The sequence below is a fragment of the Ostrea edulis genome, chromosome 3 (genome assembly GCF_947568905.1).
Source record: "Ostrea edulis chromosome 3, xbOstEdul1.1, whole genome shotgun sequence".
NCBI lineage: Eukaryota > Metazoa > Mollusca > Bivalvia > Ostreida > Ostreidae > Ostrea > Ostrea edulis.
In genome coordinates this window covers 37950655-37978464 of record NC_079166.1, presented here as the reverse complement: position 1 = coordinate 37978464, position 27810 = coordinate 37950655, and the positions used below count along the sequence as shown (strand labels likewise).

The 27810-nt window shown below is 34.3% G+C and overlaps 1 protein-coding gene across 2 annotated transcripts; it reads left to right on the top strand.

Moving 5' to 3' along the window:
• Positions 1-487: 487 nt before the first annotated feature.
• Positions 488-25744, top strand: LOC125676513 (deleted in malignant brain tumors 1 protein-like). 2 transcript variants are annotated; one of them, XM_056160631.1, is made up of 18 exons: positions 488-1202; positions 6325-6498; positions 6760-6904; positions 7017-7174; positions 7342-7486; positions 7773-7942; positions 8669-8813; positions 8940-9103; positions 14237-14381; positions 14564-14727; positions 15001-15145; positions 17534-17697; positions 21924-22068; positions 22171-22334; positions 22529-22673; positions 23640-23803; positions 24094-24241; positions 25220-25744. In XM_056160631.1, the coding sequence occupies exons 1-18, from the start codon at positions 653-655 to the stop codon at positions 25389-25391; spliced, it is 3207 nt and encodes a 1068-aa protein (XP_056016606.1). In that variant the 5' UTR covers positions 488-652; the 3' UTR covers positions 25392-25744. The 2 variants fall into 2 exon arrangements, with proteins under 2 accessions (XP_056016606.1, XP_056016605.1); XM_056160630.1 differs by having other exon boundaries at positions 498-1202; positions 21924-22059.
• Positions 25745-27810: the final 2066 nt, after the last annotated feature.

Below are 27810 nucleotides of genomic sequence, written 5' to 3'. Positions count from 1 at the left end.
ATGAAATGCCACGTAACTAATCTAATTGTATGTAACTCCAATTTAGGAATTTTGCTGTCTTTCTTTGTTAGCAAATATCTATTGTGTCAAAATTGCAAATAAGATGGCCATATTTGACAAAACAATTCTTGTTGTCATAACATTTAAGGTTTATCACGGCCCAGATAAAGAAAAATAACTTATTCATAACTATTATGAATCTTCTCATATCCATATGTATAATTCATTCAAGGACATGCTAAATGCTTCTCCACCATACAAGAATTGATGATTTAGAAAGTCCATTACGTAAAAAAAAAAAAAAAAACATGAGGTTTTATTTTCCCAGAAAACTCTGTGGCTATTTTGCTGAAATTGAAAAAGTGTCTCTGGAATGAAAGTGACCGATTACTTTTGACTTCCATATCTGATCTGTCTGTTGTAATGGAAAAAAACCCCACTATTTCTAGTGACATTTAGAGCCTTATAAGTGTATGTTCTTATGAACAAGTAGGGCAGAGTACACTGTCACTCTACCAATACGTTTTGTTAGTCAGTATATTTCTTCTAGGATTCAAATCATAACACACGTTGTTCTTCCTTCAGATAACATCCCGTATTCAGTTGTTCAGGAAATTTCTTAGATAGTTAAGAAACACAACAATCGCCAAACATGATGGGTTATCGTTTCCTACAATGCTTCATGTTTCTCCGCGTACAAACCCTGTTGCTTGGTAACTCACTGTTGACAGGTAATAGTATTTCGCCTCAAAATCGCACATTGGGAAACAATCAGAGAATTCTAAGCGATATATTGAACCAAGAAAGCCTACTGCGGTTTTCAATGATTCAAAAAATGCAAATATTTACGATGGATATCATCGAAATCAAGAGAAATAACAATTTATTGATGAGTAAACTGGATACGTTGACGAAAGAGCAGGCGGCTGCAAATAAAAGAAACTCTGTGTTAGAAAAAGAGAATGAAAAATTAAGCCAGCAAGTAAGTGCAATCCAGGAAGAAGTGATCACCTTGAATAATACGGAGAAGAACTGGAAAATATATTCTGGAACACACGATGGTGAAATCACAGATTTGCAAAACATATATGGAGACCTGAGGAAAGATATCGGACAAATAAAACAATCTTTGACGGATATGAACCAAAGACTGGACAGCTGGAATACTTCAAACATGCATTTTTTATCTGACCAAGAAAAGGGTAAGCCAAACATATTTCTTTCAAAAATATTTCGCTTCAGTATCCACGTGTGATAATACAAATAACATTACAATCAAATGTACAGTTTTGTTAATGATTTTTACAGTCATTTATTAGATAACATTGATATTAGATTTTTACTGATACCTTCTTATTTACATATTCAAACACCTGGTTATTGATTTATTGAATGTATATTGTTTAACATCCCTCTCGTGAATATTTCACTTACATGGAGACGTCACCATTGCCGTTTAAGGGCTGCGAAATTTAGGCCTATTCTCGGCGCTTACGGCCTTTGAGCTGGAAGAAATTGGACCACCGTTAAACTTGTTGACGGAATTAATAGTAGATACATGTAATATTGAACTGTTCAAATTGAATGCCGCCGATACTTGTTTATTATTACCGAAATCAAATAAATGGCATTATGTTTAATATCATGATTATCAGTTCTTGTTAATATGTTGACTTCTTATCAGATAATGGTCCTTGAGAATATAAATCACTTATTAGGTTTGTAACCGACTGTCCACGGATATATGTTGGGTTGATCAGTCTCATGGACTGCTCGGCTAGGATGTGTGTCGTTAGGATATGTATAGAAAACTTCCACAGAGATCCGGTATATGTGCTATTTAGTATTTCTTCATAATTCATGTACTTATTTTATTCGAAGTTGCGTTAAAAAAATGAACCAGACATTACTATTTAATGCTGAATGTTGCAGAGGTATATGTGTTTTATGCTTTTTTCCAATATCTTGTGATTATCTATTTTTTGAACGTAACTCGTGAAAGTAATTGAAGAGGAACAATAAATCTGTTCCAATTTCCCTGGTACTTAAAAATAAAATCGATAACTATTAAACTAACTCTCTCTTCATACATTTTCAACATCAACATTACGTATTTAGAGAAACCTATCCGAACAACATCTTCCGGTGGATTTGAAAAAAAAAACACCACGCGACTAATTTTAAGCATATTTTCTAACCTTTTAACGGAACCCCATCTTGCTTTAATATACCCCATTGTAGTTTTAAGAAGAAATGCTAATTAAAAACACTTTGAAATCAACGTTGTTATCTGAACGCTCCATGCCTATCAATGCACAACGTGATGTCACAATCAGTTTTTGTTTCATGCAGAAATAAAATGAATTTTTCAACCTATCAAAATCGCCACATAATTCATTTCGTCAATGAATATTAAATGATATTTATATAAAATATGGTATTAGCGAACATAACATATTTTTAATGAACGTATAGTGTGTAAAACGTTGCAATATTATACAAATCTTGATTCATATGCGAAAATCTTGATTTATTTAGGATAATCTTCATATCTATAAGTAAATCGTTTGATTTATACTCGCTGATCTCAATATCTATATATAAAATTTTGATTTATTTGCGATAAATCTTGATTCATATTTGATAATCTTGTTATTTGCATAATATGAACATTTAATGATTGAAATAGAATAATACAATTAACGCACGTATATCATGGATAGCCATTTGAATCCGTTTCATGGAAAGAAAAATAATGACCATTTTTGTTACTTCAGAATTGCTTCGTTTGTTCACTTTTATAGGTAATGATATTTAGAAATAACCACATATTAACTTAAGAGAATGTAGTACTGTGAAATCAGCTTTTGTCGCAGCTTATGTTTTTGCTTGTGAGAAAGCAGTATTGTCTTATGATGTTGTTTTTAGTATTGGGAGAAGAGCTGGAGACATTCTCTATGGTGTATTTCACATTAATATTTCATGAAGGATAATCCAGTCCGTAAAACTAACATTTTTTGTCCACCAACACTACGGGAAACACTTTCCTTATTTTCAGCTTTCTCCCTCAAGTCACAAACAACAAAACGTGTAATCTTTGCACACTTTACACGAGAATTCATCGCTATCAATCAAATCAAAGACTAGGGTGTTGTCACCATACATAACTGCTTTTTTAAAAATAAGATGGAACACAGAATATTCATATCTTATGATTCGTCATTGTTAAATACACCGCTGATTCTAAATACAAATACTCTGACGTTGACATAAAAAGATGCTCTTGTTCCTTATTGATAACATCAACTTAGTTTTGTTGATCAAGTCTTCCAACAGTCATATGGCATTTCCATGTTCAAGAGGTGTTCTCCTCCATTAGCTGACCTGTATTTATATTCTTGCGAGGAAAAATTTAGTTAGTTTCTAAATGAGAAGAGCACAATCTCTTGCTATGGCCTTCAATCAACATTAAGAAATACATCGACGACGTTTTACCTATTAACAATAATCGTTTTCATTCATATGTCGATTCCATACATTCAAGTGAACTCGAAATAAAGGACATCATATATTCTTTCACATCTGTTTCATACTTGTGTATTTTATTGAACATATATGTTAACGAGGAACCAACATATCAACTTCATGACCAACGGGATAACTTCAGCTTCTGCATCGTCAACTTTCCATATCTATGTACAGTGTAGCAATATTCCATTATCACCTGCATATGGTGTTTATGTCTCTCATCTGATTGATACACAAGAGCATGTTCTGCGTATGATCAGTATTTAAATCAAGACAGGCTACTGAAAAATAAGTTTATGATAAATGTATTTTAACGTTCACACTTTAAGTCAGCATTTCGCAAATTAAATGGTCGCTATAACGATCTAATTTACAAATACAATATGTCATTCGGTCGAATGCTGTGAGTTGTGTTTTATGCCGATTGTTAGGTCATTTTTACAAACTAATTTTGAAAACGGATTGCTAGTTTTACCGGATCAAAATACAGGGATCATGACGGATGTGACCGGTACACAGGGGAAGCTTGCTACTCCTAGACACCTGATCCCACCTCTGGTGTGTCCAGGGTCCGTGTTTGCCCAACTCTTGATTTTGTATTCTTAAGGTAGCTCATTACACCAAAATTTTATTCAATGGCTCGTTCAAACACCTCATGTGATTATGATTTCACCATCAAAAAAGTTATACAAGCTCTCAATTATTTTATATGACTTTTTTGCGATTTCCCCCGGAATGATAAAAAAGGCGTTTTGTTTGCAAATAAGATATTGTAGAGTCCAAATTTTGCTGTGGTTTCGTGCATGACATTAATACCTAATAAAAAACTCAGATATAAACGTTCTAAATTTTTTTTTTTTTTTAGAAAAAACATTCATGAAAATTGAAAACGTTATTTTTAAATATTTTTAAAATCTATGGATAAAATCTTCAAACAAACATGTCAGTTGGAAAAGTGATATATCTAAGAAATATATTTTTAAAAAAAATTGAAAAGAAATTAAAAAAATTCAGATATATATAAATTGATAGAAATTATTAAAATAATCATATTATTGCTAATAGCATGCACTTTTCATTAAGATTTTAGTTTCCTTTATAAATTCAATTAATCTGTAAACCATTTTACATCAAGAGAATGTATTTTTCTAATTTTTCTAATTACAATGTTATCTATGACTACTTTTTGATAATTCAGATCTGGCTTGGTTCAAATTTTAAAAATCGTAATAATTCTGAATTTTGACCATTTCATTTCAATTTCTGTTTAAAATGTATTTCTCTACTAAATCTTTTTTCTAATTGACACATTTTATAAAAGCGTTTTATCCGCAGATTTCAAAAATATTAGCAAATAACGTTTTCTATTTTAATTAACAAATCATTTAAAAGATTAGAACGTCTATCTGAGTCGTTCAGGCAAGTATTCTTAGATTTGCATATTATGCATCAAATCAGAGCGAAATTTGGACTCTAGAGTATCTTGTTTGCAAAAAAGCACCTTTGTTTATCATTTAAGGAATGACTTTAATTCTGAAGCAAGTTATACGAATATAACCTGGTTTGGGTCAGTTTACGCTTTATAATCCGCGAAGTGGATTATAAAAAAGCGTAAACTGACCCAAACCAGGTTATACTCGTATAACTTAACCCAGAATTAAAGTCATTCCTTATAATTTAATGCAAGAGACAAAGATGCTAACCTTCGTTTATCAAAATGTACATAAACTCGGAAAAGTACAAGTCAACTGAGCCGCGTAATGATTCACTTAGCAACAACGACATGAAGCGTCTAGCTGTAAAGGTCGCCATCTTTAATCTTAGTTCTACGGAGCCTAGTCTATTTATCAAAATATTGTATCGAAGGTGAAGTTTGTCAAGATAGAAAATATGTGTAGACTATGCATGCAATGCGTATTTCGCTGCCCTTTAGAGATAGAGATCGACTTTGAAGTCGCTCATCTCCGACAGACTGAAAAAATACGGAAAATTGCATTGTTTAGGCCTACCCAAAACAAGTCTTCAAATATCAGAAAATGCAATAATTTGCAGCTTTTAACTCTGTGAAAATTTCTATTACATGAAAACTTACCCTTGGATGCAACGTTGTCGCTAATAGGCCTAGTAAATCCAACACAAGAAAATATGTATAAGCAAGTGACAAATTGTGATCCACATGTCAATGTTACTGACGTCATGTGGTAAAATGTGACGTATGAATTTTTGTTTGCTTTGTTGAAAGTCGGATCAATCCCCCCTCTTTCCCCAGTGAGAAATGTATTTCAAAATGAACAGTGCAATGCTTACTTGGTAAATCATTATTTCGAATATAATATCTTTGTTTTAATCTATTATTCGACCAACATACAGAGAGAGATGTTTTACAACAGTGATTTGTGTACAAGTAGATGCTAATATTGACAACGAGAAAATAATATGTGTATCAAACCGAAGTATCTTATTGAAAACGTTGACCATAGAAGGCTGAAAACAGTGATACATGTACGATGTTTTAGAGATAGAGAAAAAATAGTTCCGGCATCTGGTTGTCAAGGGGGTGTGTCCCCATACCAAACCAGGTTATACAAAAATAACCAGAAACAAGGATACAATACGAATTAAATTATTCCGGGATAAATCACAAACAATCATATAAAATAATACAGAGCTTGTATCACTCTTTCGATGGTGAAATCATACTTCATAAGAGGTGTTTTAACGAGCCATGAGATAAAATTTTAGTGTAATGAGCTACTCTTATAAGCTTGATCACTGTCCATTATCTTCATTTTGTAGAATTGGATAATATCCACTCGAAATTTAATACAGTTCTCAGACGAGTAGGTAGATTAGACTACAAGATAAAGGACAGAGGAGAATTTCGAAATAGTTCACAGAATTTAAATGAAACTGGCCATCCTGTTTTTTACGAAGAGTTAGATAGCCAATGGGATGTGAGCATCAGTAAAGGTAAATGCCGTCCAATGAAACGTCATTCTTTAGAAATTACTAGACTCATTTATAAAAAAAAATATGTATCGGGGCAAAATCTTTAAAACTATACCATACTTTTGTCAGAATTATACAACTTCGATTAACTATAACTACGTACATTGAAGTACTTTTGTAGCATACATATATACAATTGTTCAATAGAAAACGCTCAATACGATAGTAAATAAACGTCCATTGGGGTTGTTTTGTTAAGGTCATGGTGTTATTGTTTTTCAGATGGTGTTCGTCTTGTAAATGGTGCATCTTGGATGGAAGGTCGTGTCGAAATCTACAAAAATGGACAGTGGGGCACTATTTGTAACGATAACTGGAACACAGAAGACGCCAGTGTTGTTTGTAAAATGATGGGTTTTCCTTACGGGTAAAATATGATGGAATAAAAATATCAAGTATACGTTTTCTTGGGAATAAAATGAATAATACATGTACATGTAAATATGATTTGTTAGTTTTGCTTTTAACAAATTTCGCAGAAAACCAAAGGTGTTTGGGCACTACGGAATTTATATGAGACCTATGGTAATGGAGAATGTATTGTGTCATGGTTCAGAGCTTAGCATCCGTGATTGTCCCCATAGTACACCAAGCTCATGTCCGTCCAGCCAGACTGCTGGTGTTATATGTATAAACTGTACGTGTATATTGGTGTAGTAATCATGTCGTATCATAACTGAAAATTGATATTAACTCAGCAAATGTTCGCTACTTTATTATTTTGCTTCACACTCATTTGAAATTTTCCGTAACATTTATTTATACAGTGTGGATATTTTGTAAATACCGTGATTTCCTTTATAGATCCCCCTGTTCAGTTGACAGGTGGGCGATCGGAAACTGAGGGGCGTGTTGAGGTATACGTTGGAAACCAATGGGGAACAGTGTGTGATGAAGGTTGGGATGATATCGACGCTCAAGTTGTTTGTCGGATCTTGGGATTCGAAGAGTATGTTGTATAAGTTCAGCTTTAAAATGTTCATGTTTGGGAAATGAAAAGAGCATACGTATGTAAGATGATATTTATTTATTCGTAATCATTTTATTACACCAAATTTAAATTTATATTCATTTTATTTAAACGCACATGCATGAGAGAGAGAGAGAGAGAGAGAGAGAGAGAGAGAGAGAGAGAGAGAGAATAATCACTTTTCACAATGATCCGTAAAATTGTAGTTATTTGAAAAAAGTACAGCGCAACATCTGTAATTTCGCTAAATTGTATCCCCCGGTAGTTATTACGCTGCAGCATTCGGAGGGGGATATTTTGGTCGAGGTAATGGACCTATATTTCTCAGCAACTTGACGTGTAACGGCACAGAAAGTGATATCATGACATGCAGTTTAAACAGCACTATAAACCTTGGTGACGTATGTGGACATGAGAACGACGCTGGAGTCAGTTGTAAGTGCAGCTACATGTGTTAATGAATCTAAATCAAATTGTTATCGATTGAATGAAGGTCAAATATCATATCTATATATTGGTCTTTAACTCTAGTATTCGTAGCAAAACACACTCGGTTGAAGAGTTTTTTGGAGAATAAGCCCTGAGATCGAGATAATTTGTTGAAATTAATCAATTATTTCAACACAATTTAAAGAGTGAGCAAAGATTGTGCTACTTTTTTATTATTGTATTTTGTTTTATTAATTTCAATTATTTCATGATTCTCTTTCTATTGAGTCTCCAATCAACCCCTTGTTGAAAACAAATGCCCTGCGTCAATGGGGTCCAAAAAGATTTTGTTACCTGACATGATGAACCTCCACCATAATCATAGTGCATGTAGAATAGACATTATTACTTTGTTTCGGGATTGTTAATGAGTTATCCCTTAGGTCGACCTCATGGGTTATTCTCCAAGATATTCCAATCAATATCCAAAATTATTTCATGACTGTGATACCAATATTTTCACACTTTCTGAATTTGTAGTGATAAGGTTAGCAGTCAGTCAGTCAGTATTATGTTTAAAATTTGTTCCCTCGTTGTATCAATTCATTAGTAAAATTAAACTGTCATACATTCTAAAAAAAAAATATTATGCAGTTAATAACAAACAGCTCTTGATATAAAAAAAGTAACGATATATCTGTAATATTTAATGATGTTCTGTTGTCGCTTTAGGTTTTCCGATAAGGTTGGTTAATGGACGTGATAAAACAGAGGGTCGAGTAGAGATCTTCAGAAATAATGAGTGGGGGACTGTCTGTGATGATGGATGGGACGATGAGGATGCTGGAGTTGTCTGTCGTAGTCTTAGATTACCAAGGTTAAATCAATTCCTTACGATACTGAGTATTGTCTAGGGCACCCGTTTGCATACAGAAAACCACTAGAATAGTACATGAAGACTAAGTCTTTTGAATAAATATATCTAAAAATTATTCGTTTGTAGCTCGAATGCTGTACACAGGTCCTCTGCGTATTTTGGAAAGGGCAATGGCCAAATATGGCTCGACAATGTAAACTGTGTCGGTATTGAGGATGACATAATGAACTGCAGTCATGGTGGAATTGGGAATCATAACTGTAGTCACGGAAAGGATGCAGGAGTCAGCTGTAATTATTTGTTGTGGTATAGACATACCCATTTAGAGGTTTTTTATCAGCTCGAGAAGCGAGATTCTGAAGTACCATATTGTTGAAGATTTAAAGTAAGATGCATGGTTTATGTTAAAACATGATCTTTTTTTTTTTACCGATATCGAGGTTTTAATTCTCTTCTCAAACTCCAAAATCCTTGCATTTCTAAGATTTCGCGCATGAAGAACTGTGTTTACCATACAATTATGCTTACCACAGTTCTTAATTCTAAAGAATCCTTGATAATATGATTCAAGATTATTTTGGCTATTTCATTGAACTTTGCCTATCAGAGTAGACAGCGCGACCATTTAGACAAGTCTATAAAACTTGCTTTCAATGTCGACATCATGGTTACATGCCGCTAGAAGATTTGGTTCCACAGGTCGTGAGTTCAATCCTGAGTAGGGGCGGAAGTGGGTATCTAAATAAAGTGAAATTTTCTGTGCTTTGTCATATATATAGTTTCGAAAAATGATCGTAAATGTCATTTTTGTACATGTTTCTCATTATTTATTTCGGTGTAAATTGCTCAAAATGTTTTATGAAAGGAATTGCCAAGCTCTAATTCTGTATATCGTATATAGATGTCATATAATATTGAAAATCAGAGCTTAAATTCGTAGCGAGTACAGTGAGCTCTAACGTTCAGGACAAAGAATAATGGGGGGTAAAGCCTACACATATGTCCACTGAAAGTTCAGCGTTGAAATAGCACTCCTATAACCCTAACGACCGTCCTGTTTGGCATCGCGTAGTCGGATCTCGTTGATCTGAGATTGCGAACTTGATAGCTGGAACAAGACGATAGAAGTGTGACGTCATGCTCTATGCTTGGACGTCAAAATACAATTGAGGTAGTGGTTGATCTAAATAAAGATGCATTAACGCTTACTTTGAGCCCCTCGCGTAGCTCGTGCCACACACACAATCGGATTTCACTCGTTCTTTTTGCTATAATGAGACTCAGTATAACAATTTACCCCACCTCTGACAAGTTAGATGGGGGATCCTGAATAGTGATTGGCTCATTACGGTCACATGAAGACGTGGGATATTCTATCACCGTCAAAATTTATACCAGACTTCCTTGAGAGTTATCTGTCTTGTTGCATTTGTCAACAACAATGGCGGCCAAACGGTTTGCAAGTTTGGTAGCAGACGAGACTGAAAAAAAAAAGAAATTACAGATTAACTCCAAAGAAACTATTCGAAGCAATCAGAAGACAGCTCGTTTGTTAAAGGCCTACTTAGGAGAACTCAATCAAAATCAAATAAGAATTTGATGCCGTTCGCTTGAACAAAGTGCTTTGCCATTTCTACATGAATGCACGAAAACGGGATGGAAAATTTTACAAGGCCACAACGTTTGAAAACATGAGTCATGCGATCAACAGGTACTTGCGGGACCCCCATATAATAGGAAATTTGACATAATAAAAGATGACGAATTTCGCGATGCAAATGTGTCATTCAAGGCTGCTCTGGCTGAGCTAAAACGGATAGGGAAATGGAGTGTACAACATCATCCTGTTATTAACGAGAGTGACCGTCAAAATCTGTACGAGTCGAAGCAAATGAATCCCCAAACCCCGTACGAACTTTTGAATAAAGTTCAATTTGATGTAAGGCTATACTTGTGCCGGAGATCTGTAACGAACATGCATATTATGTCAAAATCAACGTTTGAGGTCTTGCAGGAACCAAAATCAGGACTGAAATATGTGGCGAAATGTACAGACGAATTAACTAAAATCCATAGAGGTAACGACAGGGAAACCACCCCCGGTGTGATGTCAGAATCCCCGGGATCTCGATTCTGTCCGATAAGATCTTTTGAGAAGTATATTGGCAAACTCCATCCCAGTTGCTCAAGTTTATGGCAAAGACCAAGGGATTCGTTTGACGCTGATGATGAAACTTGGTACTGTAACGTGCGATTGGGTGAGAAAAAACTAGCATCATTCATTTCAAAACTAAACCAGGACACAAATATGTCACAAATCTATACCAACCATTCAGTCAGGGCCACTGGTGCTACAATTTTGACCAAATGTTTGTTTAGTCCATCACAAATAATGGCAGTGACTGGACAAAAATCTGTGCAGTCTCTAACAGTCTACCAACGATTCGATACCGAGGAAAAAAATCGCCACGGTACAGGCAATGGGGCAGAGTCTTGCACCGCAGAGTTTGAAAGCTGTCGCTGCTTTACCGAGCACTGCAACACTTGCTCTACCTCCACTCGAATCTGTTGGAGACAGTAGCCTGGTGACATTACCTCAGGAACATGGTGATCATGAAGCGGTTGCCGAATTGCAGGGAATCAACATTTCAGATCTCTTTGGTGACTTTAACTGTGATCATACTCTACAATCTCAAACAGAAACCAGATTTCGAGTGTCCAGACCAGGCAAATTATGCCAGCTTTCCACGGATACACAGTAGGTACAATCAACGTCAGCATAAACATATCAAAATAATAACTGAACATTGTAGTGATTTGTGCCATGTTTTGCCAGTTCTGTGTTCATCACGTTCATATCAATTTGAATAGACTGTGATACTTGTTTAATGATGTTATATTTATATCTGTTACTGTTCTTATATTCTTCCTTCATCAAGGCTGCGACATGAAGCACATAAATGAATTGGCTAGGTTATAGGATTGTATTTCCTCTCAATAGCCTGGAATCAAACCCAGTTCTCCATGCAACATGTGCAATGCAGTGAAAAATTATGGTATGATTTTGTCTGACCACAAAAGCTCGTTTAAATACAGTCGTCTTTGAACAAGGAATATTTATGGTATGGTGTTTTCTGTAGTTCTGGTATACAATAGCCTCATGCATATTATCAAAATTGGTCATCGGTGGGTTAAATTTGTTACCTAGTCATTTAGTGACCTGGTACGGGATGATACTAGGTCACTAAGTTCTATACCGGGTTCGGCTACTCCTCGCCCGGTATAAGACTTAGTGATCTGGTGTCATCCCGTACCAGGTCACTAAATGACTAGGTAATATTAGTTACCTAGTCATCTAGTGACCTGGTACGGGATGATACCGGGTCTCTAAGTTCTATACCGGGCGAGGCAAAGCCGAGCCTGGTATAATACTTAGTGACCTGGTGTCATCCCGTACCAGGTCACTAGATGGCTAAGTAACGAATTTACCCCACCGATGACCTATTATGATAATATGCATGAGGCTATTGCGTACCAGAACTACAGACAACACCATACCATAAATATTCCTTGTTCAAAGACGACTGTATTTAAACAAACTTTTGCACAGACAAACATCATATCATTATATGTTTACATCAGTGTAAATATACCCAGTGTGATTATCAGTAATTTCTTCTTTTTCCGATCTCGTCTGCTGCTAAATTTGCAAACCGTTTGACCGCCATTGTTATTGACAAATGCAACAAGATAGATAACTCGCAAGGAAGCCTGGTATAAATTTTGACGGTGACGTGGGATAGAATATCCCACGTCTTCACGTGACCGTAATGAGCTAATCACTATTCAGGATCTTCCAGTTAACTTGTCAGCGGTGGGGTAATTAATAATACTAACTCTTTACAACGAGATAATTGAATCGTTATAAGGAGATACTACCTCGTTATAACAATTTAGATTTTTATTTTTCAATTCAAAATAGCCTATACACTTTCGTAAATAAGGACCGACCTACTTGTATCCCGCAGTTACTCAGATACTAACTCGCTAAAACGAGATATTAACTCGTTATGACCAGATAATTAATTCGTTAAAACAAGATACAAACCCATTATACCAAGATACTAATTCGTTATAACAAGATAACCAACTGGTTTTAACGAGATATAAACTCGTTATAATGGAATGATTAATTCGTTATAACGAGATGATCAACTCGTTAAAAAGAGATAATCAAGTCGTTATAACGAGAAAACTAACCCGTTATAACGACATAATGAACTCGTTATAACAAGACACTAACTCGGTATAACGAGATACTAACTCAATATTACGATACATTATTAATAACTCGTTATAACAAGATAAAAAAAAACTTATTATAACGAGATAACCAACTGGGTTTAACGAGATATAAAGTCGTTAAAATGAGACAATTAACTCATAATAACGAGATAATCAACTCGTTATAACGAGATGATTAACTTGTTATAACGAGATAATTAAATCGTTATATAGAGGTAATTAAGTCGTTATAACGAGATAACTAACTCGTATAACGAGATAATGAACTCGTTATAACGAGACACTAGCTCGTTATAATGAAATACTAATTCTTTATTACGAGATAATTAACTCGTTTTAACAAGATAACCAAATTGTTATAACGAGATACTAACTCGTTATTACGAGATATCTAACTCGTTATAACGAATATTAAATACTTATAACGAGTCAGATTTTTTTTTTTTTTTTTTTACTTTTTCAAAAAATGAGCCCAGTCGGGTCTCGTATTTTAATTCATTGCTATTTAGAAATTGTAATCTCATTCCTATGTTTTGAAGACAGTCTGCAATGAAAAATGTTCCCGCCCGATTCGGCGATAGATATTTTCAATCCGCGTTGAGTTAGCATCAGCTCATTGCATTGTGACGTCAAATGTTTTGACTGTAAGGAATGAAAATAACGAATGCTCTATTATATAATTCTTGCCACTTAATGATCACCGGTCTAACACTTTTTTTATACAAAACTTAGGTAAGTGAACAAATATTTGTGGAAATGTAATCAGATAAATAAAAAAAATATTACACAAACAAGTGGTACTAAAACAACCGGATCGAACTAGTTTGCAACAAACATGCATTCATTGTCGTAGATGAAAGCAATGTCAATTTTAAAAGAAATATAAGAGAAAAGATTCAGTGAATTTAAATATTGATAAATGAATTGTGATGTTCGATGTGTGTTATAAAATGCACCCTATTGAATCTTGCACTCCAATCCACGAAAATAAAACATAGACTGTCGAGTAAATATTGTATGCATACTGTTTAGCAATACAAATTTAATTTTAAATTTTTAAGTAAGGAGGAAAACGCACAATATCTTTAAGAATATGTTAAACCGGTCATGATTTTCAGGTTTACCCATACGTTTGGTGGGGGGACATGATAAAACAGAGGGTCGAGTGGAGGTCTTCATCAATAACGAGTGGGGCACAATCTGTGACGATGAATGGGATAACCAGGATGCCCAAGTTGTTTGTCGCCATCTTGGATTCTCTGGGTATGAAAACATACTTTTTCTCATAGCACTATGGTAGCTAAATGAGTGAAATTGAGGGAAGTTAAATATCTTCGCCTTCTTTTACACAATGTATTTCTGACACTTGAAAAGATTTTCAAATTTTGAATTCACTTTCGTCTTCTACTAGTAGAAGATTTCTAATAATATATTAACGTTTATAGTTATACAGGTGTAGTTCGAAGTTCAGCCACATTTGGACAAGGTACTGGGAGTATTTGGTTAGACAACGTAAGGTGTGGGGGCGGAGAGAACAACATACTGAAATGTCGTCACAGTGGTGTCGGAACAAATGATTGTCATCACAGCGAGGACGCAGGAGTTAGATGTAATTAGGAGCCACCATATCTGAATTTTATCTTATTTACGTATTATAGAACTGAATATACCCAATCAGAACATGTAACGTTTCCTTGCATCGACTCTTACGTGCGTAATTTACTTATTCGTCTTTGATCCATTTCTCAAATCTTATGAAATTTCATTTGCTTATACGTACATTGGAAACATACCAGTTTTCTTAGTGTATCTTTTTTAAGAAACAGTTTTAGTTCATCTGACATAATATCTATTTTGATGCAGCAAGATTCTATTGAACCAGGTGTACCTGTACGTCTGATGGGAGGTTCTTCTGGCAGAGAAGGACGAGTTGAAGTGTACATAAACAATCAATGGAGTACCGTCTCTGACACTAACTGGGATCAGAATGAGGCTCAAGTAGTTTGTGAAAGTTTGGGATACTCCGGGTTAGTTAACAATATAACGTCCGCGTTTATCTTCGAAGGCGACATAGAATATTTGTCCCAAGCTTTAGTCTAATATGTCGCCCGATGCAATAGGCAGAGGGCAACATAACACTCCAGGACTTTCCTGTCACCGAAGGGCAAATATTCTGGTATAGTCACCCTCGAAGTCATATAATATAATCATATAACATTTTTAAAGAACAAAACCAAAGAGGTTATTTTATTAAGATTTTTAGTAAACCATCTATTGACACACAGTTGCACATGGATGAAATTTAATGCAAAATTTTACCAATGTGAAAATGTTAGTTTTGATGGTAATGTTTACATTGCTACGTGAATAATAATGATAATGTACATTAACCCTGCTGATGATGACATTGAAAATTAATTGAGACCGGCTGAAATTTCTCAAACATGCTTTCTGCTCCACCATGGTTCACTGCCGGCTTTTCCTGCATCACGATTCAACACAGCGTCCAGTAGTATTTGTTTCTGTAAATTTGTTATTTCCAGAAAATCCGGATATGTGAAAAAGAGCCTTGGATAAAATCACCATACATAGAATATCAAAATATAAAAACTAGATAATTTTAGGAACATTTACCTTCAAAAGATAAATTCTCGTCGTCATCTTCATTCAGGAGCGACAGAAAAGAGGAAGAGTTGATACTTGAAGCAGCAGATTTGTTTTCGGCTTTACAATTATAAAGAAAATTATCATAAAATAAATAGTGTATTTAATATAACATACTATATAGAACTTGTTGTACAAATTTCATTAAATGGCCGCTATTGTATTAAAGTTCACATATTGCCAAGAATGGACTCTCCTGTGGTTGCCCTAGATATTGACATTGCCATGTTCAGCGTCTTTTTATCATCCACATAGGGAGAGTAACATTTAATACCGCTCTCCGACTGATATCCAGTTATCGGCATATGTCGCGCTTAAAATCCAGATCTCTCCAGTTCCGTTATAGATGTTGCCCGCAAGCAGTGATTGGCGTAGACCTTGGAAAATCCAGTTTGTTTTGACAAATTCTTCATATTATCTCCCAAGAGTGTTTTTCACGACAGCTAATTTATCGTACTTTAGTTCATTCTCTTTATTTGGTGTCTGCCAAAACGTATCAATATCTTGATTAAGCTGATCAATGTAGGACACAAACGAAGTACATGTATAAGAACAAAAAGGACTTTCAGTTCGTACATCCTTCCACCTTGCCTCTGGATTTCATCGTTTCTTTTACTTTGTGGCATGGTCTCTTGACTTATATATAAATCACCTGCCTTCATCATCAATGCCATTTGAGAAGTCTGAATTTCATCTCTCTAAGGTTCTCGCGGCCCTTGTTGCAGAAGTAGAGTATATAATATACACCAACTTTCTTCTAGAGTCCTTCGACTGTCTCTAAATTGAGAACAGTGTACATTTTATGCAAATTTCGTCTTGTTGCATGTTCTTTATGAACCACAGCGCCTTTTCCATTTAAAAAACATTCTAAACAATGCCAGAAATACGCTGCTTGCTTCATTGAAATCTAAATCATTTACGATGTCGATTTTTCCCTTTTTCAAGAAATGTTTCTGGAGGTCATACCTTATGGAAATCATACTTCTTTTCATATAGTTTCGATTTCCCGTCTGAATTTCGCAATCCTCTATAAAATAGCTTGAGGATACCCTGGAGTTCCGCCTTTGTGTTGGAGTATAAATCTGAAATATTTCGTCCAGTTTCACATATTTTTTTGATTGACCACATTTGAGTTATATAACCTTTTGGTGTTTGCTGAATTTTTCTCTATAAAATTATTCAAATCCTCAGAATTTTTAAAATGCACGAGTCGAAGAGACTGTTCTGACACTTTACAATTTCGCTCCTCTGTTTGTATATGCGTAGTAACCGGCGTTTTAAACTTTGAACCCAAGCAAATTAATATGCAGAATTAATTAGCGCGATGAATGATATAGCTGATTTTGCACAGCATTGCAATTGTTTCTGGTGTGGTGTAACTGTTTCCACAAAGCAAAATAACTGTTTCTGATGCGATACTCCAGTGTTCTGGGCATACCGTGAAATATATCGAATTTGTGCAATGTCAGTCATGGTAATGATGTCTGTAATGTCCTCTTCTTAAAGTGTGAAATCCATGGGTCCAGGGTTTTTTTTTTGGGGGGGGGGGTGTAGGGGGATCTCAAATTGATTTAATGAATAGAAATTATGTGCATATTTTGAAAGATCATATCAAACATGTGCTCAAAGGACTCCATATTGATACATACCTGCAATCCTGTATGGGCTATGAAACTCAGGTGACCGTTAAGGCCCGTGGGCCTCTTGTTTCTTTCGGGAGATTGGGGCTTAACTTGCAAATTATTTTGTAGCTACAATGCCGTGGCTCGTCGTTCTGCATACTTTGGAGAGGGCAGCGGAGACATTTTACTTGATAAAGTACAATGTACAGGCAAAGAAAGGGACTTGCTTGCCTGTCGTCATGGAGATGTAAACAAAAGTAGCAGTAGCCATAGCAACGATGCTGGAGTCAGTTGTAATATATACATAATGTATTTCTATGTTTGTCCGATTTTTGAAAGTATACGCACTTCAACGTTATTCCGAAATGACCATTGCAAACATAACGAACATAAATAACCATTGCAAAAGATATTTCGTCTCATGCTGAAACAAAAGATTTTCCCTTACTTTACAAAATTCAGTATAGAAAAATAATTTTAAATCGCCTTTACTTGGTAACCTTTAACTTAAGTAAATTGTAGATTTTGAATGTATGAATTATGTTTAATTTTTTTCCCAGCAGGATCGTTTTTGTTTTGATTTGGCAATATTTTATCAGCACATACCAATATGAAAGAGTATACATTTTATACTCAACATATTATCTGTCACATAGAAATAAATTCTCACTATCATGCCTATTGTAAATTACATGACAAATTTCGAACAAAATTGCATACATGTGATGAGTATGAAGCATGTTATGCAATGATCTTGTATCGGCATATCAGTTTTCAGATGTTTTCTCCTCATACATATTAATTCATAGTATATGGAACATAGAAAATGTTGTATTAATGGACAACATATATATTATGTATCAATGGACAAACATATATAAAGAAGAAAAAGTAGATATACATATATTTCTGTAGGCTGTCATAAGGTGGAAAAGCTTCAAGTAGAATAAAGTTCATACACAACCCCCATAGTAGCACTACAGAAAGACAGGTCCTCTGCTTATAGTATTTTATGTAATAATTATAAAAATATATATTCATGCGATGCATCTACTACAGAAAGACATACACACATACACAAATAATTCAAAGATGTATAGATAAAATCATTTCAAAATATCAAAGAGTTTATGAAATAATTCTGTTTTTCTTTTTTATCTAAAGTACATACATGAAAATGCATGAACTCTGAATTATCTGTGAGACCACTTTACCAGCATAGTCTATTATTGTCTCCGAAATAAATTCTTCTCTTATCCTAAAATGAGTCCATGATTTAGATTTTTCTTTTATATTTTTTAAAACATTTACACATTTTTGTTGTTGTAGTATTTATATACCTTTCGTTTGAAAAGAAAGATAATATTAAAAGCTGTTAAGGAGAAACTTCAAACGTACTGTGCGAATGGTGGTGTAAATCAAATGTGGATTCTAAAAAATTCTAAAGATGTTTTAGTAAACTTGAAATTTCAAAACTTTTCTCAAATCAATAACATCAAAACATGACTTTTCAACTCTTTACACGACCATTCCTCGCAATAAATTAAAGACTAGACTTTTTGACATCATAGACAGCTGCTTCTTCAACAAAAATGGAAAACGCAAACATTCCTATCTAGTGATCAGTCATCCAAAAAACGCCACTCTGATTCCACGCACAAGTACTCTGAAGTTGAAATAAAAGATATGCTGGAGTTCTTCACTGACAGTATCTTCGTGGTCTTTGGTGATCAGGTCTTCCAACAGTCTATTGGAATTCCAATGGGCACGAATTGTGCTTCTTTGTTAGGTGATCTATTTTTATAATCCTATGAAGCATAATTTATTCAAAAACTTCTACGTGGGAAGAAAAAATCTCTTACCGTGGCCTTCAATTCGACATTTAGATATATCGATGACCTATCATCTATTAACAATAATGATTTTCATTCATATGTCGATTCCATATATCCCAGTGAACTCGAAATAAAAGTCGCCCGCTTTTGCTTTATACTTAGATATTTTATTGAAAGTAGATATTAACCCCAAAATAACAAGTCAACTGTATGACAAATAAGATGATTTAAGCTTCTCCATCGTCAACTTCCCATATTTATGTAGTAATATTCCATTATCACCTGCATATGGTGTTTATATCTCTCAACTAATTTGATACGCAAGAGCTTGTTCTGCGTATAGTCAGTTTTTAAATTGAGGCAAGCTACTGACGAACAAGTTGATGGTACAGGGGTTTCAACAGTCTCGATCGAAGTCAGCATTTCGCAAATTCTATGGTCGTTATAACGATCTAGTTCGTCAATACAACCTATCATTGGGTCAAATGCTGTCAGTCATGTTGTTTCATACCAATTGTTAAGCCGTTCTTGGCACACTGATAACTCCGTTTACCTGATCAGGATATATGGCTCATGGAAGGTGTGATCGGTCGACATGGGATACCTACTCCTCCTAGACACTCAATCCTACCTCTGGTATATCCAGCCCATCTTTGGTATATCTAGAGGTCCGTGTTTGTCCAACTCTCTATTTTGTATTGGTTATTGAAGTTATGAGATTGATCACTGTTCGTTATCTTCACCTTTCATAATACACTCTCTATGTGATAATGCATTTCTTCTAATTTTTCTTGTTTGTTTTGTACTCTACAATATATTTTGTATTGGTATATTTTACAAGCAATTATAGATATTAATAGATTCAAAAATAAGGTTTTATCATTCTTTTATTGATAAAAAGCAATTACTATTGTTTTTCATGATGGAAATTATTCACTTTTTGAACAATATCCCACATATGAGTAACATTTTTGCAATTCAAGGTTAGGTTTTCATTGTTTCCTTTTACGAATTTCCAATAAAGACATAAATTATTTTTTTTATAATTTTCCACTTCAGCAGTTCTCTGTTACATAAAAGGTTATTTAACAGTCTCTAATTAAATTCTAGTATCTATCTGGTATTGATTGCTACAATATTTTGTTCATAAATAGATTTCCAATCTTTTTTTTTTTAGAATTTCAATTTTTTTAATAGTAATTTTGATGTAAAAACATAAAATACTATAAATCAATTTAGAGGATGAAAGGTGAAGATAACGAACAGTGATCAATCTCATAACTCCTATAAGCAATACAAAATAGATAGTTGGGCAAACTCGGACCCCTGGACACACCAGAGGTGGGATCATGTGTCTAGGAGGAGTAAGCATCTCCTGTCGACCGGTCACACCCGCCGTGAGCCCTATATCAGGACATATCACACCCTTAAACATGTTGTTTATTTATCTGTTCATATAAATAATTCCCATACATATTTTCATTTTGTATGTTCTTAAAATCGTTTTTGTAAAGACTGTTTTCAAATCATATATTGACAAAGCCAATTGTTTTTACTTACAAGTTGATCATCAAACCATTCTATAGGTTTCATACCATTTACATCCACACTTTTGAACCAGCTTCCAAAATATATTGACTTTTTTGTATACTTTTTTTGCACTATAAAGGCTCATTTAATAATGAATTGAGCCTCTTTTTATTTTTTATTTTTTTTTAAACATTCCTAGTAAAAAGGGGGTACGTTTCCATAATTCTATAATTTTTGATATCGGTAATATTTGTTTTACATGGATATTCAATCTCAATTTTTTTTCCCTTACACAGGCTTCATACAAATCGATTTCTAGGATCTATATACATAGAATGTTTTTTTTTTATCCTGGATACTTTTATGAATTTTAATTTTAGTAGGGCATCATTAATACCAATACCCCGTCCATATTTTTCCAATCTTGTGTGTTTCTTTTTATTTTGTCTCTTATTCCAAACAAACTTGTGTATGATATCTTGCATTTTTGTACCATACATTCACTTGGAGAGTTTTAAAACTGATCCAACATATATCAATTTTGATATTATAAGGCCGTTAATTACACACACTTTATCAAGAAATGTTAATTGTCTTCTTTTCCCTCCAAGATTCAAAGAGCTTTTCTAAATAAGTTACGACTTTTGTCCAGTTTTCATTGTGAAACATTTCTTCATTATGTTCTATAAAACACATAGAGTTTTTTATGCAATCATTATTAACATTCACATTTTCGATTTTTTCATATACATATATTCCAAAGACCTGTTAGAAGACATTCTGTTTTGGATATGTTTAATTTCATACCAGATACTTTGATAAACTTTTTTATTAGCAACGATGCAGGAGTCAACTGTAATTTTTAATTGTATGATATTGTCCAATGTTTGAAAGTTCATGTACTTCAACGTAATTCAGATATCATCATTGCAAACAACACAATTCGCCATTGCAAAAGATAATTTGTCTCATACTGAACTGAAAAACATTTTAAAAGAATTGTCCTTACTTAATGAAATTCAGTACATGTATTAAGAAATGAAAAATTTAAATCAGTCTTACTTGGTAGCTTTTAATGTACGTAAGTGTTATGAATTTAGGAATGCATGAATTATGTTTAAAATCATCATACGCCATGTAAATATTTTAAATAGGCCTTTCGATCCGTCTGGTTGGTGGGAGAAATCTGATGGAGGGTCGTGTTGAAGTTTTTATGAGGAATACCTGGGGAACAATTTGTGACACAGACTGGAGCAATCAAGACGCCAAAGTTGTTTGTAGTACTCTGGGGTATGGCAGGTATATGAAATAACTCTTTTCTTCAAAATTGATAACATATCATATTAAATGCTTTATCTGCATGTATCTTACAAAATGTTCTTTATGACTTTGACACCACAGATTAACCCCAGTAGCTCATCATGCGTCACATTTTGGAAAAGGTAGTGGACAAATATGGTTAGACAATGTAGATTGCCATGGTAATGATACCGATATCCTGAACTGCAGGCACAGGGGTGTCGGTGTTCACAACTGTCAACATTCCAAGGATGCAGGAGTGAGTTGTAAGTTAACATTCTACTAAAAACAGTTATGTGTTAGTGCCACTTATCCTACCAATAGTGCGTGAATTGTTTCTTATCAAGATTATGTATTCGGGTCTAGTGGAATATGAATTTGGTAACTACTGTTAAATAACTTGCATTTATGAAACGAAATCAAAGAATTATTTGAGGTACTAAATATATGTTTGATAAAGGTGTCCCGATTCGTCTTGCTGGAGGCTCTTTTAATGATTCGGGTCGGTTAGAGGTGTACATGGAAGGAGAATGGGGAACGATCTACAATAGGAACTGGAACGATATTGATACTGCAGTTATTTGTAGCAGTCTGGGATATTCAGAGTAAGCAACTTATAAAACATATGTCAGTACATAAGCAGATGCATGATTGGAATAATTCGTCCTTTTTAATTTGCAGAATTTTCTGTACGATTACACTCTATTAAGACTTGCAAAAAAAAAAATCACTGAATCAATTCAAGCAAATACGAAACTTCTAAACTTTTTGAACTTTGTGATGTTGTTCAGATCAAGCATATATTAACAGTCAATAGTGATACCGCCTTGTCAGTACATGTAATCCATTTTTTTTAAAACATGCAATTATACAAATCAGATTTGAGGTGGGGAAGCAATGATAATTTAATCAAAAGTTTCTAAAGTTGCCACCTCTCACTCGGTTTCAAAGGTTTGTGAATGTTAGCGCAAATTATGACTTCATGATATAAAAGGCATTATGAGAATGGTGTAAGATTTAGAGACCTGGCCTCACGACCATAAACTGGGAATCGATTTAGGTCTAAATTTCAAACCCAACTCACTTTTGAAATAATTTTTATCAACAAATAACATTTTTAGAATACGTGTACATTTGTACTTTGTTTTATAAACCTGCAGTTTTTAAACATCCATGCTAGATAAAACTTAATGTAATTAAAATTTTAACTTTTAAAAGTCTATTCTCAGTTTATGGCATTGAGGCCAGAAGGTATATTATTTATAATTTTCTGTCAGTCAGGAACTATTTTATTGCTTTGGAAAATCTAAATGGCAAATAACAACTCATTATATGTAAATGTAAAACTTATATGGTACCAATTTCGATGCACCAGATGCTCATTTCGATAAATAATGTCTCTTCAGTGATGCTCAAGCCGAAATTTTGGAAATCTGAACTAATAGTAGACTTGTAAGAACTAAAGGGACTTCTTTATCATAACTCAAAATATAAATTTCATTAACTGAAATATTCTATGAGCGCAAAAAAAATATCAATAATGTTTTGAAGTTTGTTTTTCTTTCATTTAGAAATTCTGGTTCAATCCTCAATATATCGTTATTTGGACAAGGCAATGGAAGAATTTGGTTGAAAAAAGTCGATTGTATCATTTCTGAGGAGGACGTTATTGGCTGTCTTCAGAAATCAGACTTGCATAACTTTAGTCATGACAACGACATCGCCATCACATGTGGTGGGGTTTTATGATTGTCTGAAATGTTGTAAAACACGCATGCTATCTTTCAAATACTGATTAGTGTGTAATTTCGTAATGTAAAACAGGTGTAATTATGTTCAATATCTCAATAAACAAGCATGTAAAAAATAACATGAAATTCAAAATGTATATCCACAAATAATATTTGTCTTTTTCTTCATCGTTTACTCCACAAGTAGAAAGGAAAATAAGATCATAGTAGAATGAAACATAAAGTATATTAAAATAGATATGTTGATATCTCAAAAGTTAGATATAATTCAAAGGTCCTGGACAGATTCGTTTGATGAACGGACGTAATGACTATGAGGGTAGAGTGGAGGTGTTTATCAACAACGAGTGGGGGACTGTATGTGACGACGTCTGGGACAGTAAGCATGCCAGGGTTGTTTGTCGAAGTCTTGGACTGCCAAGGTAAACTCCTGCATATGTATTTAGAAATCTCTCTCAACGTCATTTCAAAAGATATTTCAGAAACCTCAAACCCCTGCATATCTTATCTTAAAACTTCCATTCTATTAGAATCATGGATCTTGGTCCGCAATTACTTGTTGCAAACAATAAATAAGTACACACCTATCGCTACTTCCCTGGTCATTCTTACAAGCTCGGGTAATACGCCTAGAAAATACTTACTACATTGTATATGGGTAGATATCATTTCCAGCAAATATTTATTGAAGAGGTGATGATAATGAACTGAATTCTAAACTACAAAAAAGATAACTGAAATCGTTTGGGATACTTTATAAGCGGTATTCATATTTAATATATTTGAATATAGCAATCTATGACATCATAATTTCAAAAGCCAGAAACAAAAACACTATAAGTTCTCTGGCATTGTGTGCAAACATTTATACTCCATTTCAATGAGCGCAATAAGTATTTCCACTAATAGATGGCGTTACCCTACAAAATCATTAAGAGCGTTTGGATTATATATTTGGGGGGGGGATAGTAATATCTGAGATAATGTAAATGTGAAAAGAGAAAACTAAATTTTACAAGACGTTAAAAATTAATGAAATGCCACGGACAAATTTGGTCAATGCAATTAGGAATTAAAGCCTTAAAAGATGCATCTTGTCAATGATAAATCAGAAATACAAAGAGCATTAAAAGAACGACTACAAATCATGACCACCCAAAAGATATTAACAAAATAGCGTCTTATTACAACTCTTTCACAAAGGTAAACAGATAGCACACATATATTAGGAATAAAAGTGATTCCATTACCGTAGAAATATTTTTCATAAAACAGACTGTGAATAATTCGCTGTTTTGTAATCTTTAGAGAGTTTCTTCTACGGCAATACATGTTTCCATACATTGCAAATTTTCATTCAACCCATGTAAGAATTAAACATCTGCTTGATCTCTTTGTAGTGGTAACGCAGTTGCTCGAAATGGATCATATTTCGGAATCGGTGGTGGAAAATTTTGGTTGGACAACGTGATCTGTATTGGCAGTGAAGTTCACTTGTTAAACTGTGGTCATAACGGAATTGGCATTCACAACTGTGGAACAAGTGAGCAAGCCGGTGTAATCTGCAGATGACATTTCTTACATTTTAATTACCAGCACCTTATGATTTTAAAATAGTTTCCTTTATAGACGTATTTAGAGCTTTTTCTTTCTATACCGATATTTTTGTTACACAATGTAATTGATTCACACTGTTTGACATGATATACCATAATTTTGGAACTTGTGCCTTATGTCCCTGCTTGATTCTCCGTAAAGTATTTGTTGATACATAAAGATATACATAGACGCATATATGGTGTAATACTTATGTATTGTTATAATACCATAATATCATTCATGATCTTCAATAAAATAGAAAGGCTGGAATGTATCATTTCAAAGTAGTCGATAAGTATAATAAAATGTATACAACATTTAACAAATTCTTTGTCTTAAATGAATAAGATACTCAAGAGGGGGAGGGGACTCGTAGCAATCAATTCATGTATCCTAATGGAAAAGGCAACCATACACAATAGTATTTAGACAAAGTGACCATCTTTTCAAATGAAACACTTGCATTTTGTAGCTACCGGTTCAGGAAATCAAATAATACTCTACAAAGATTAGATTTTCTGTTGCTCAATTTTCATTGATGTTTTGGTACCCCAGTCCCACAAATTTCAAAGCACTATGAATGTACAGAACCATATTCACGAAATTACATCCTAATCCCATCGAACGTGTAGAATCTCGTCAAATTAAAAAAAACAATTACCCCCCCCCCCCCCCCCCGTGAATCTAAACATTTCCACAGTAACTGATATTTTTGGGAGAGTTTTGACACTTGAATATTAAGCATATTGTGTTCTTACTATCTCTCCGGTTGATTTGTTGCTGTTCTGAGTTTATTGCTATAAACCAAAACAGAAATCTCATTTTTACCGTTTCGGAACTCTGAACACAATTTTATTTGATTATATTTGGAGTAATTGAGATACCTCTCCTAAACGCAGCTGCTCGTCTTTGTCGCAATGTCAGTTTGATAGCTTGAATTGCACAGATCAGTGTTTCAAAAGAGTTTGGAGTGCACCAAAACACCATAAGAGTACGCTGGATGCGCTATCGTCGATTTAGAAACATACAAGACCGTCCTTTTTGAACGTCTACGTGTGATGTCATATCAGCAAGGCAATTTTCTTAGCTTGTTCATTTACGAAATCGATTCCAGTCTTCACGTTACACAGCTAGAACTCAGGGTATGGGGATGATAAGTTCAATAGATTGCGGGGACATGACATCCGCCCACGACTTCCAGCGATCCGCCCCATGCAACTGCAGACACATATTGTGGCCAGACTGGCATGGTGTATATACCAGTAATATGTGTGATTTAGAGTGCAAGACCGGGTACAAAGTTTATTTGCAAATTTGCAAATGAAACTCATTTCCCTCTACACAGCAACGACGGCTATATCAATATTATTATACTTTCATGTAAAATACTCGAATCTGATTGGTCGAGAAGCATTTGAAAAAACTTATTGTCACCCTCTGAGAACAGAAATCACGCGCTCCAGGGTGATATTACCTAGCAAAGGGTAACAGTATTGACAACGGGTAATATTATAAAAATTATTATATGCGTCGCAATTATCCGCGTAGATTGTAAAATGACGTCGTTTGAGCGTTTGTAATAAACGAGAATACCCGCATTGATATAAAAAATATCGCAATGACAGTGATTGAGCAAATGTCAACAGACGTAAGTCTTTCTGCTTTGTTGTTTGTATAACATTCAGTATAATAAAACAAATATTGCATGTAGTTGAGGTAACATTGAAAATGTTCAATGTTACCCTCAACTACATGCAATATTTATATAGTGTATCACTCAGTTGAAAAACGCTTTATAGACGCCTGCATTGTACAACATTAGTTATTTGCTAGAGGTTGTGTAATTGTCCGGGGTAGGCATAACTGCACATGGAATAACTCCTTTGGTTATTATTGGCAGAAACCTTCGATCAATTCGGCATAGGAACGCAATTCTTCGACACCATGTCTTGACCTTCATCCCAAATCGCAGACAACAAACTACATTACTACAGAACAAACAATAGCCCACGTTGCACGAATTATTCATGACTTTCTTGGGCAATATAGATGTTAATGTATTGCCTTGGCCTATTGTTTCCCTTGATGTTTTATTCAAGGAACGCGTCTGTGTGAAATGTAACGCTGTTTACGTTATGGCCCCAATCCACCTCTGACGTTGGCCGAACTGGGCCAGGAACTGGTTCAAATTTGGAAAAAGGTCCCTTTTTGAACTGGATTGTATTTAGGAGACATCGTCGTCAATCATATTTCGATACTAATGGATTTCACTCCCTTTATTGACTTTGTGAATCTTTAAAATATACCTAATTTCTCTTCGGCGTTTTCACATGAATTACTCTAGACACTTTAAGTATTATCAAACAACACCAATTTATATTAATTACTTACT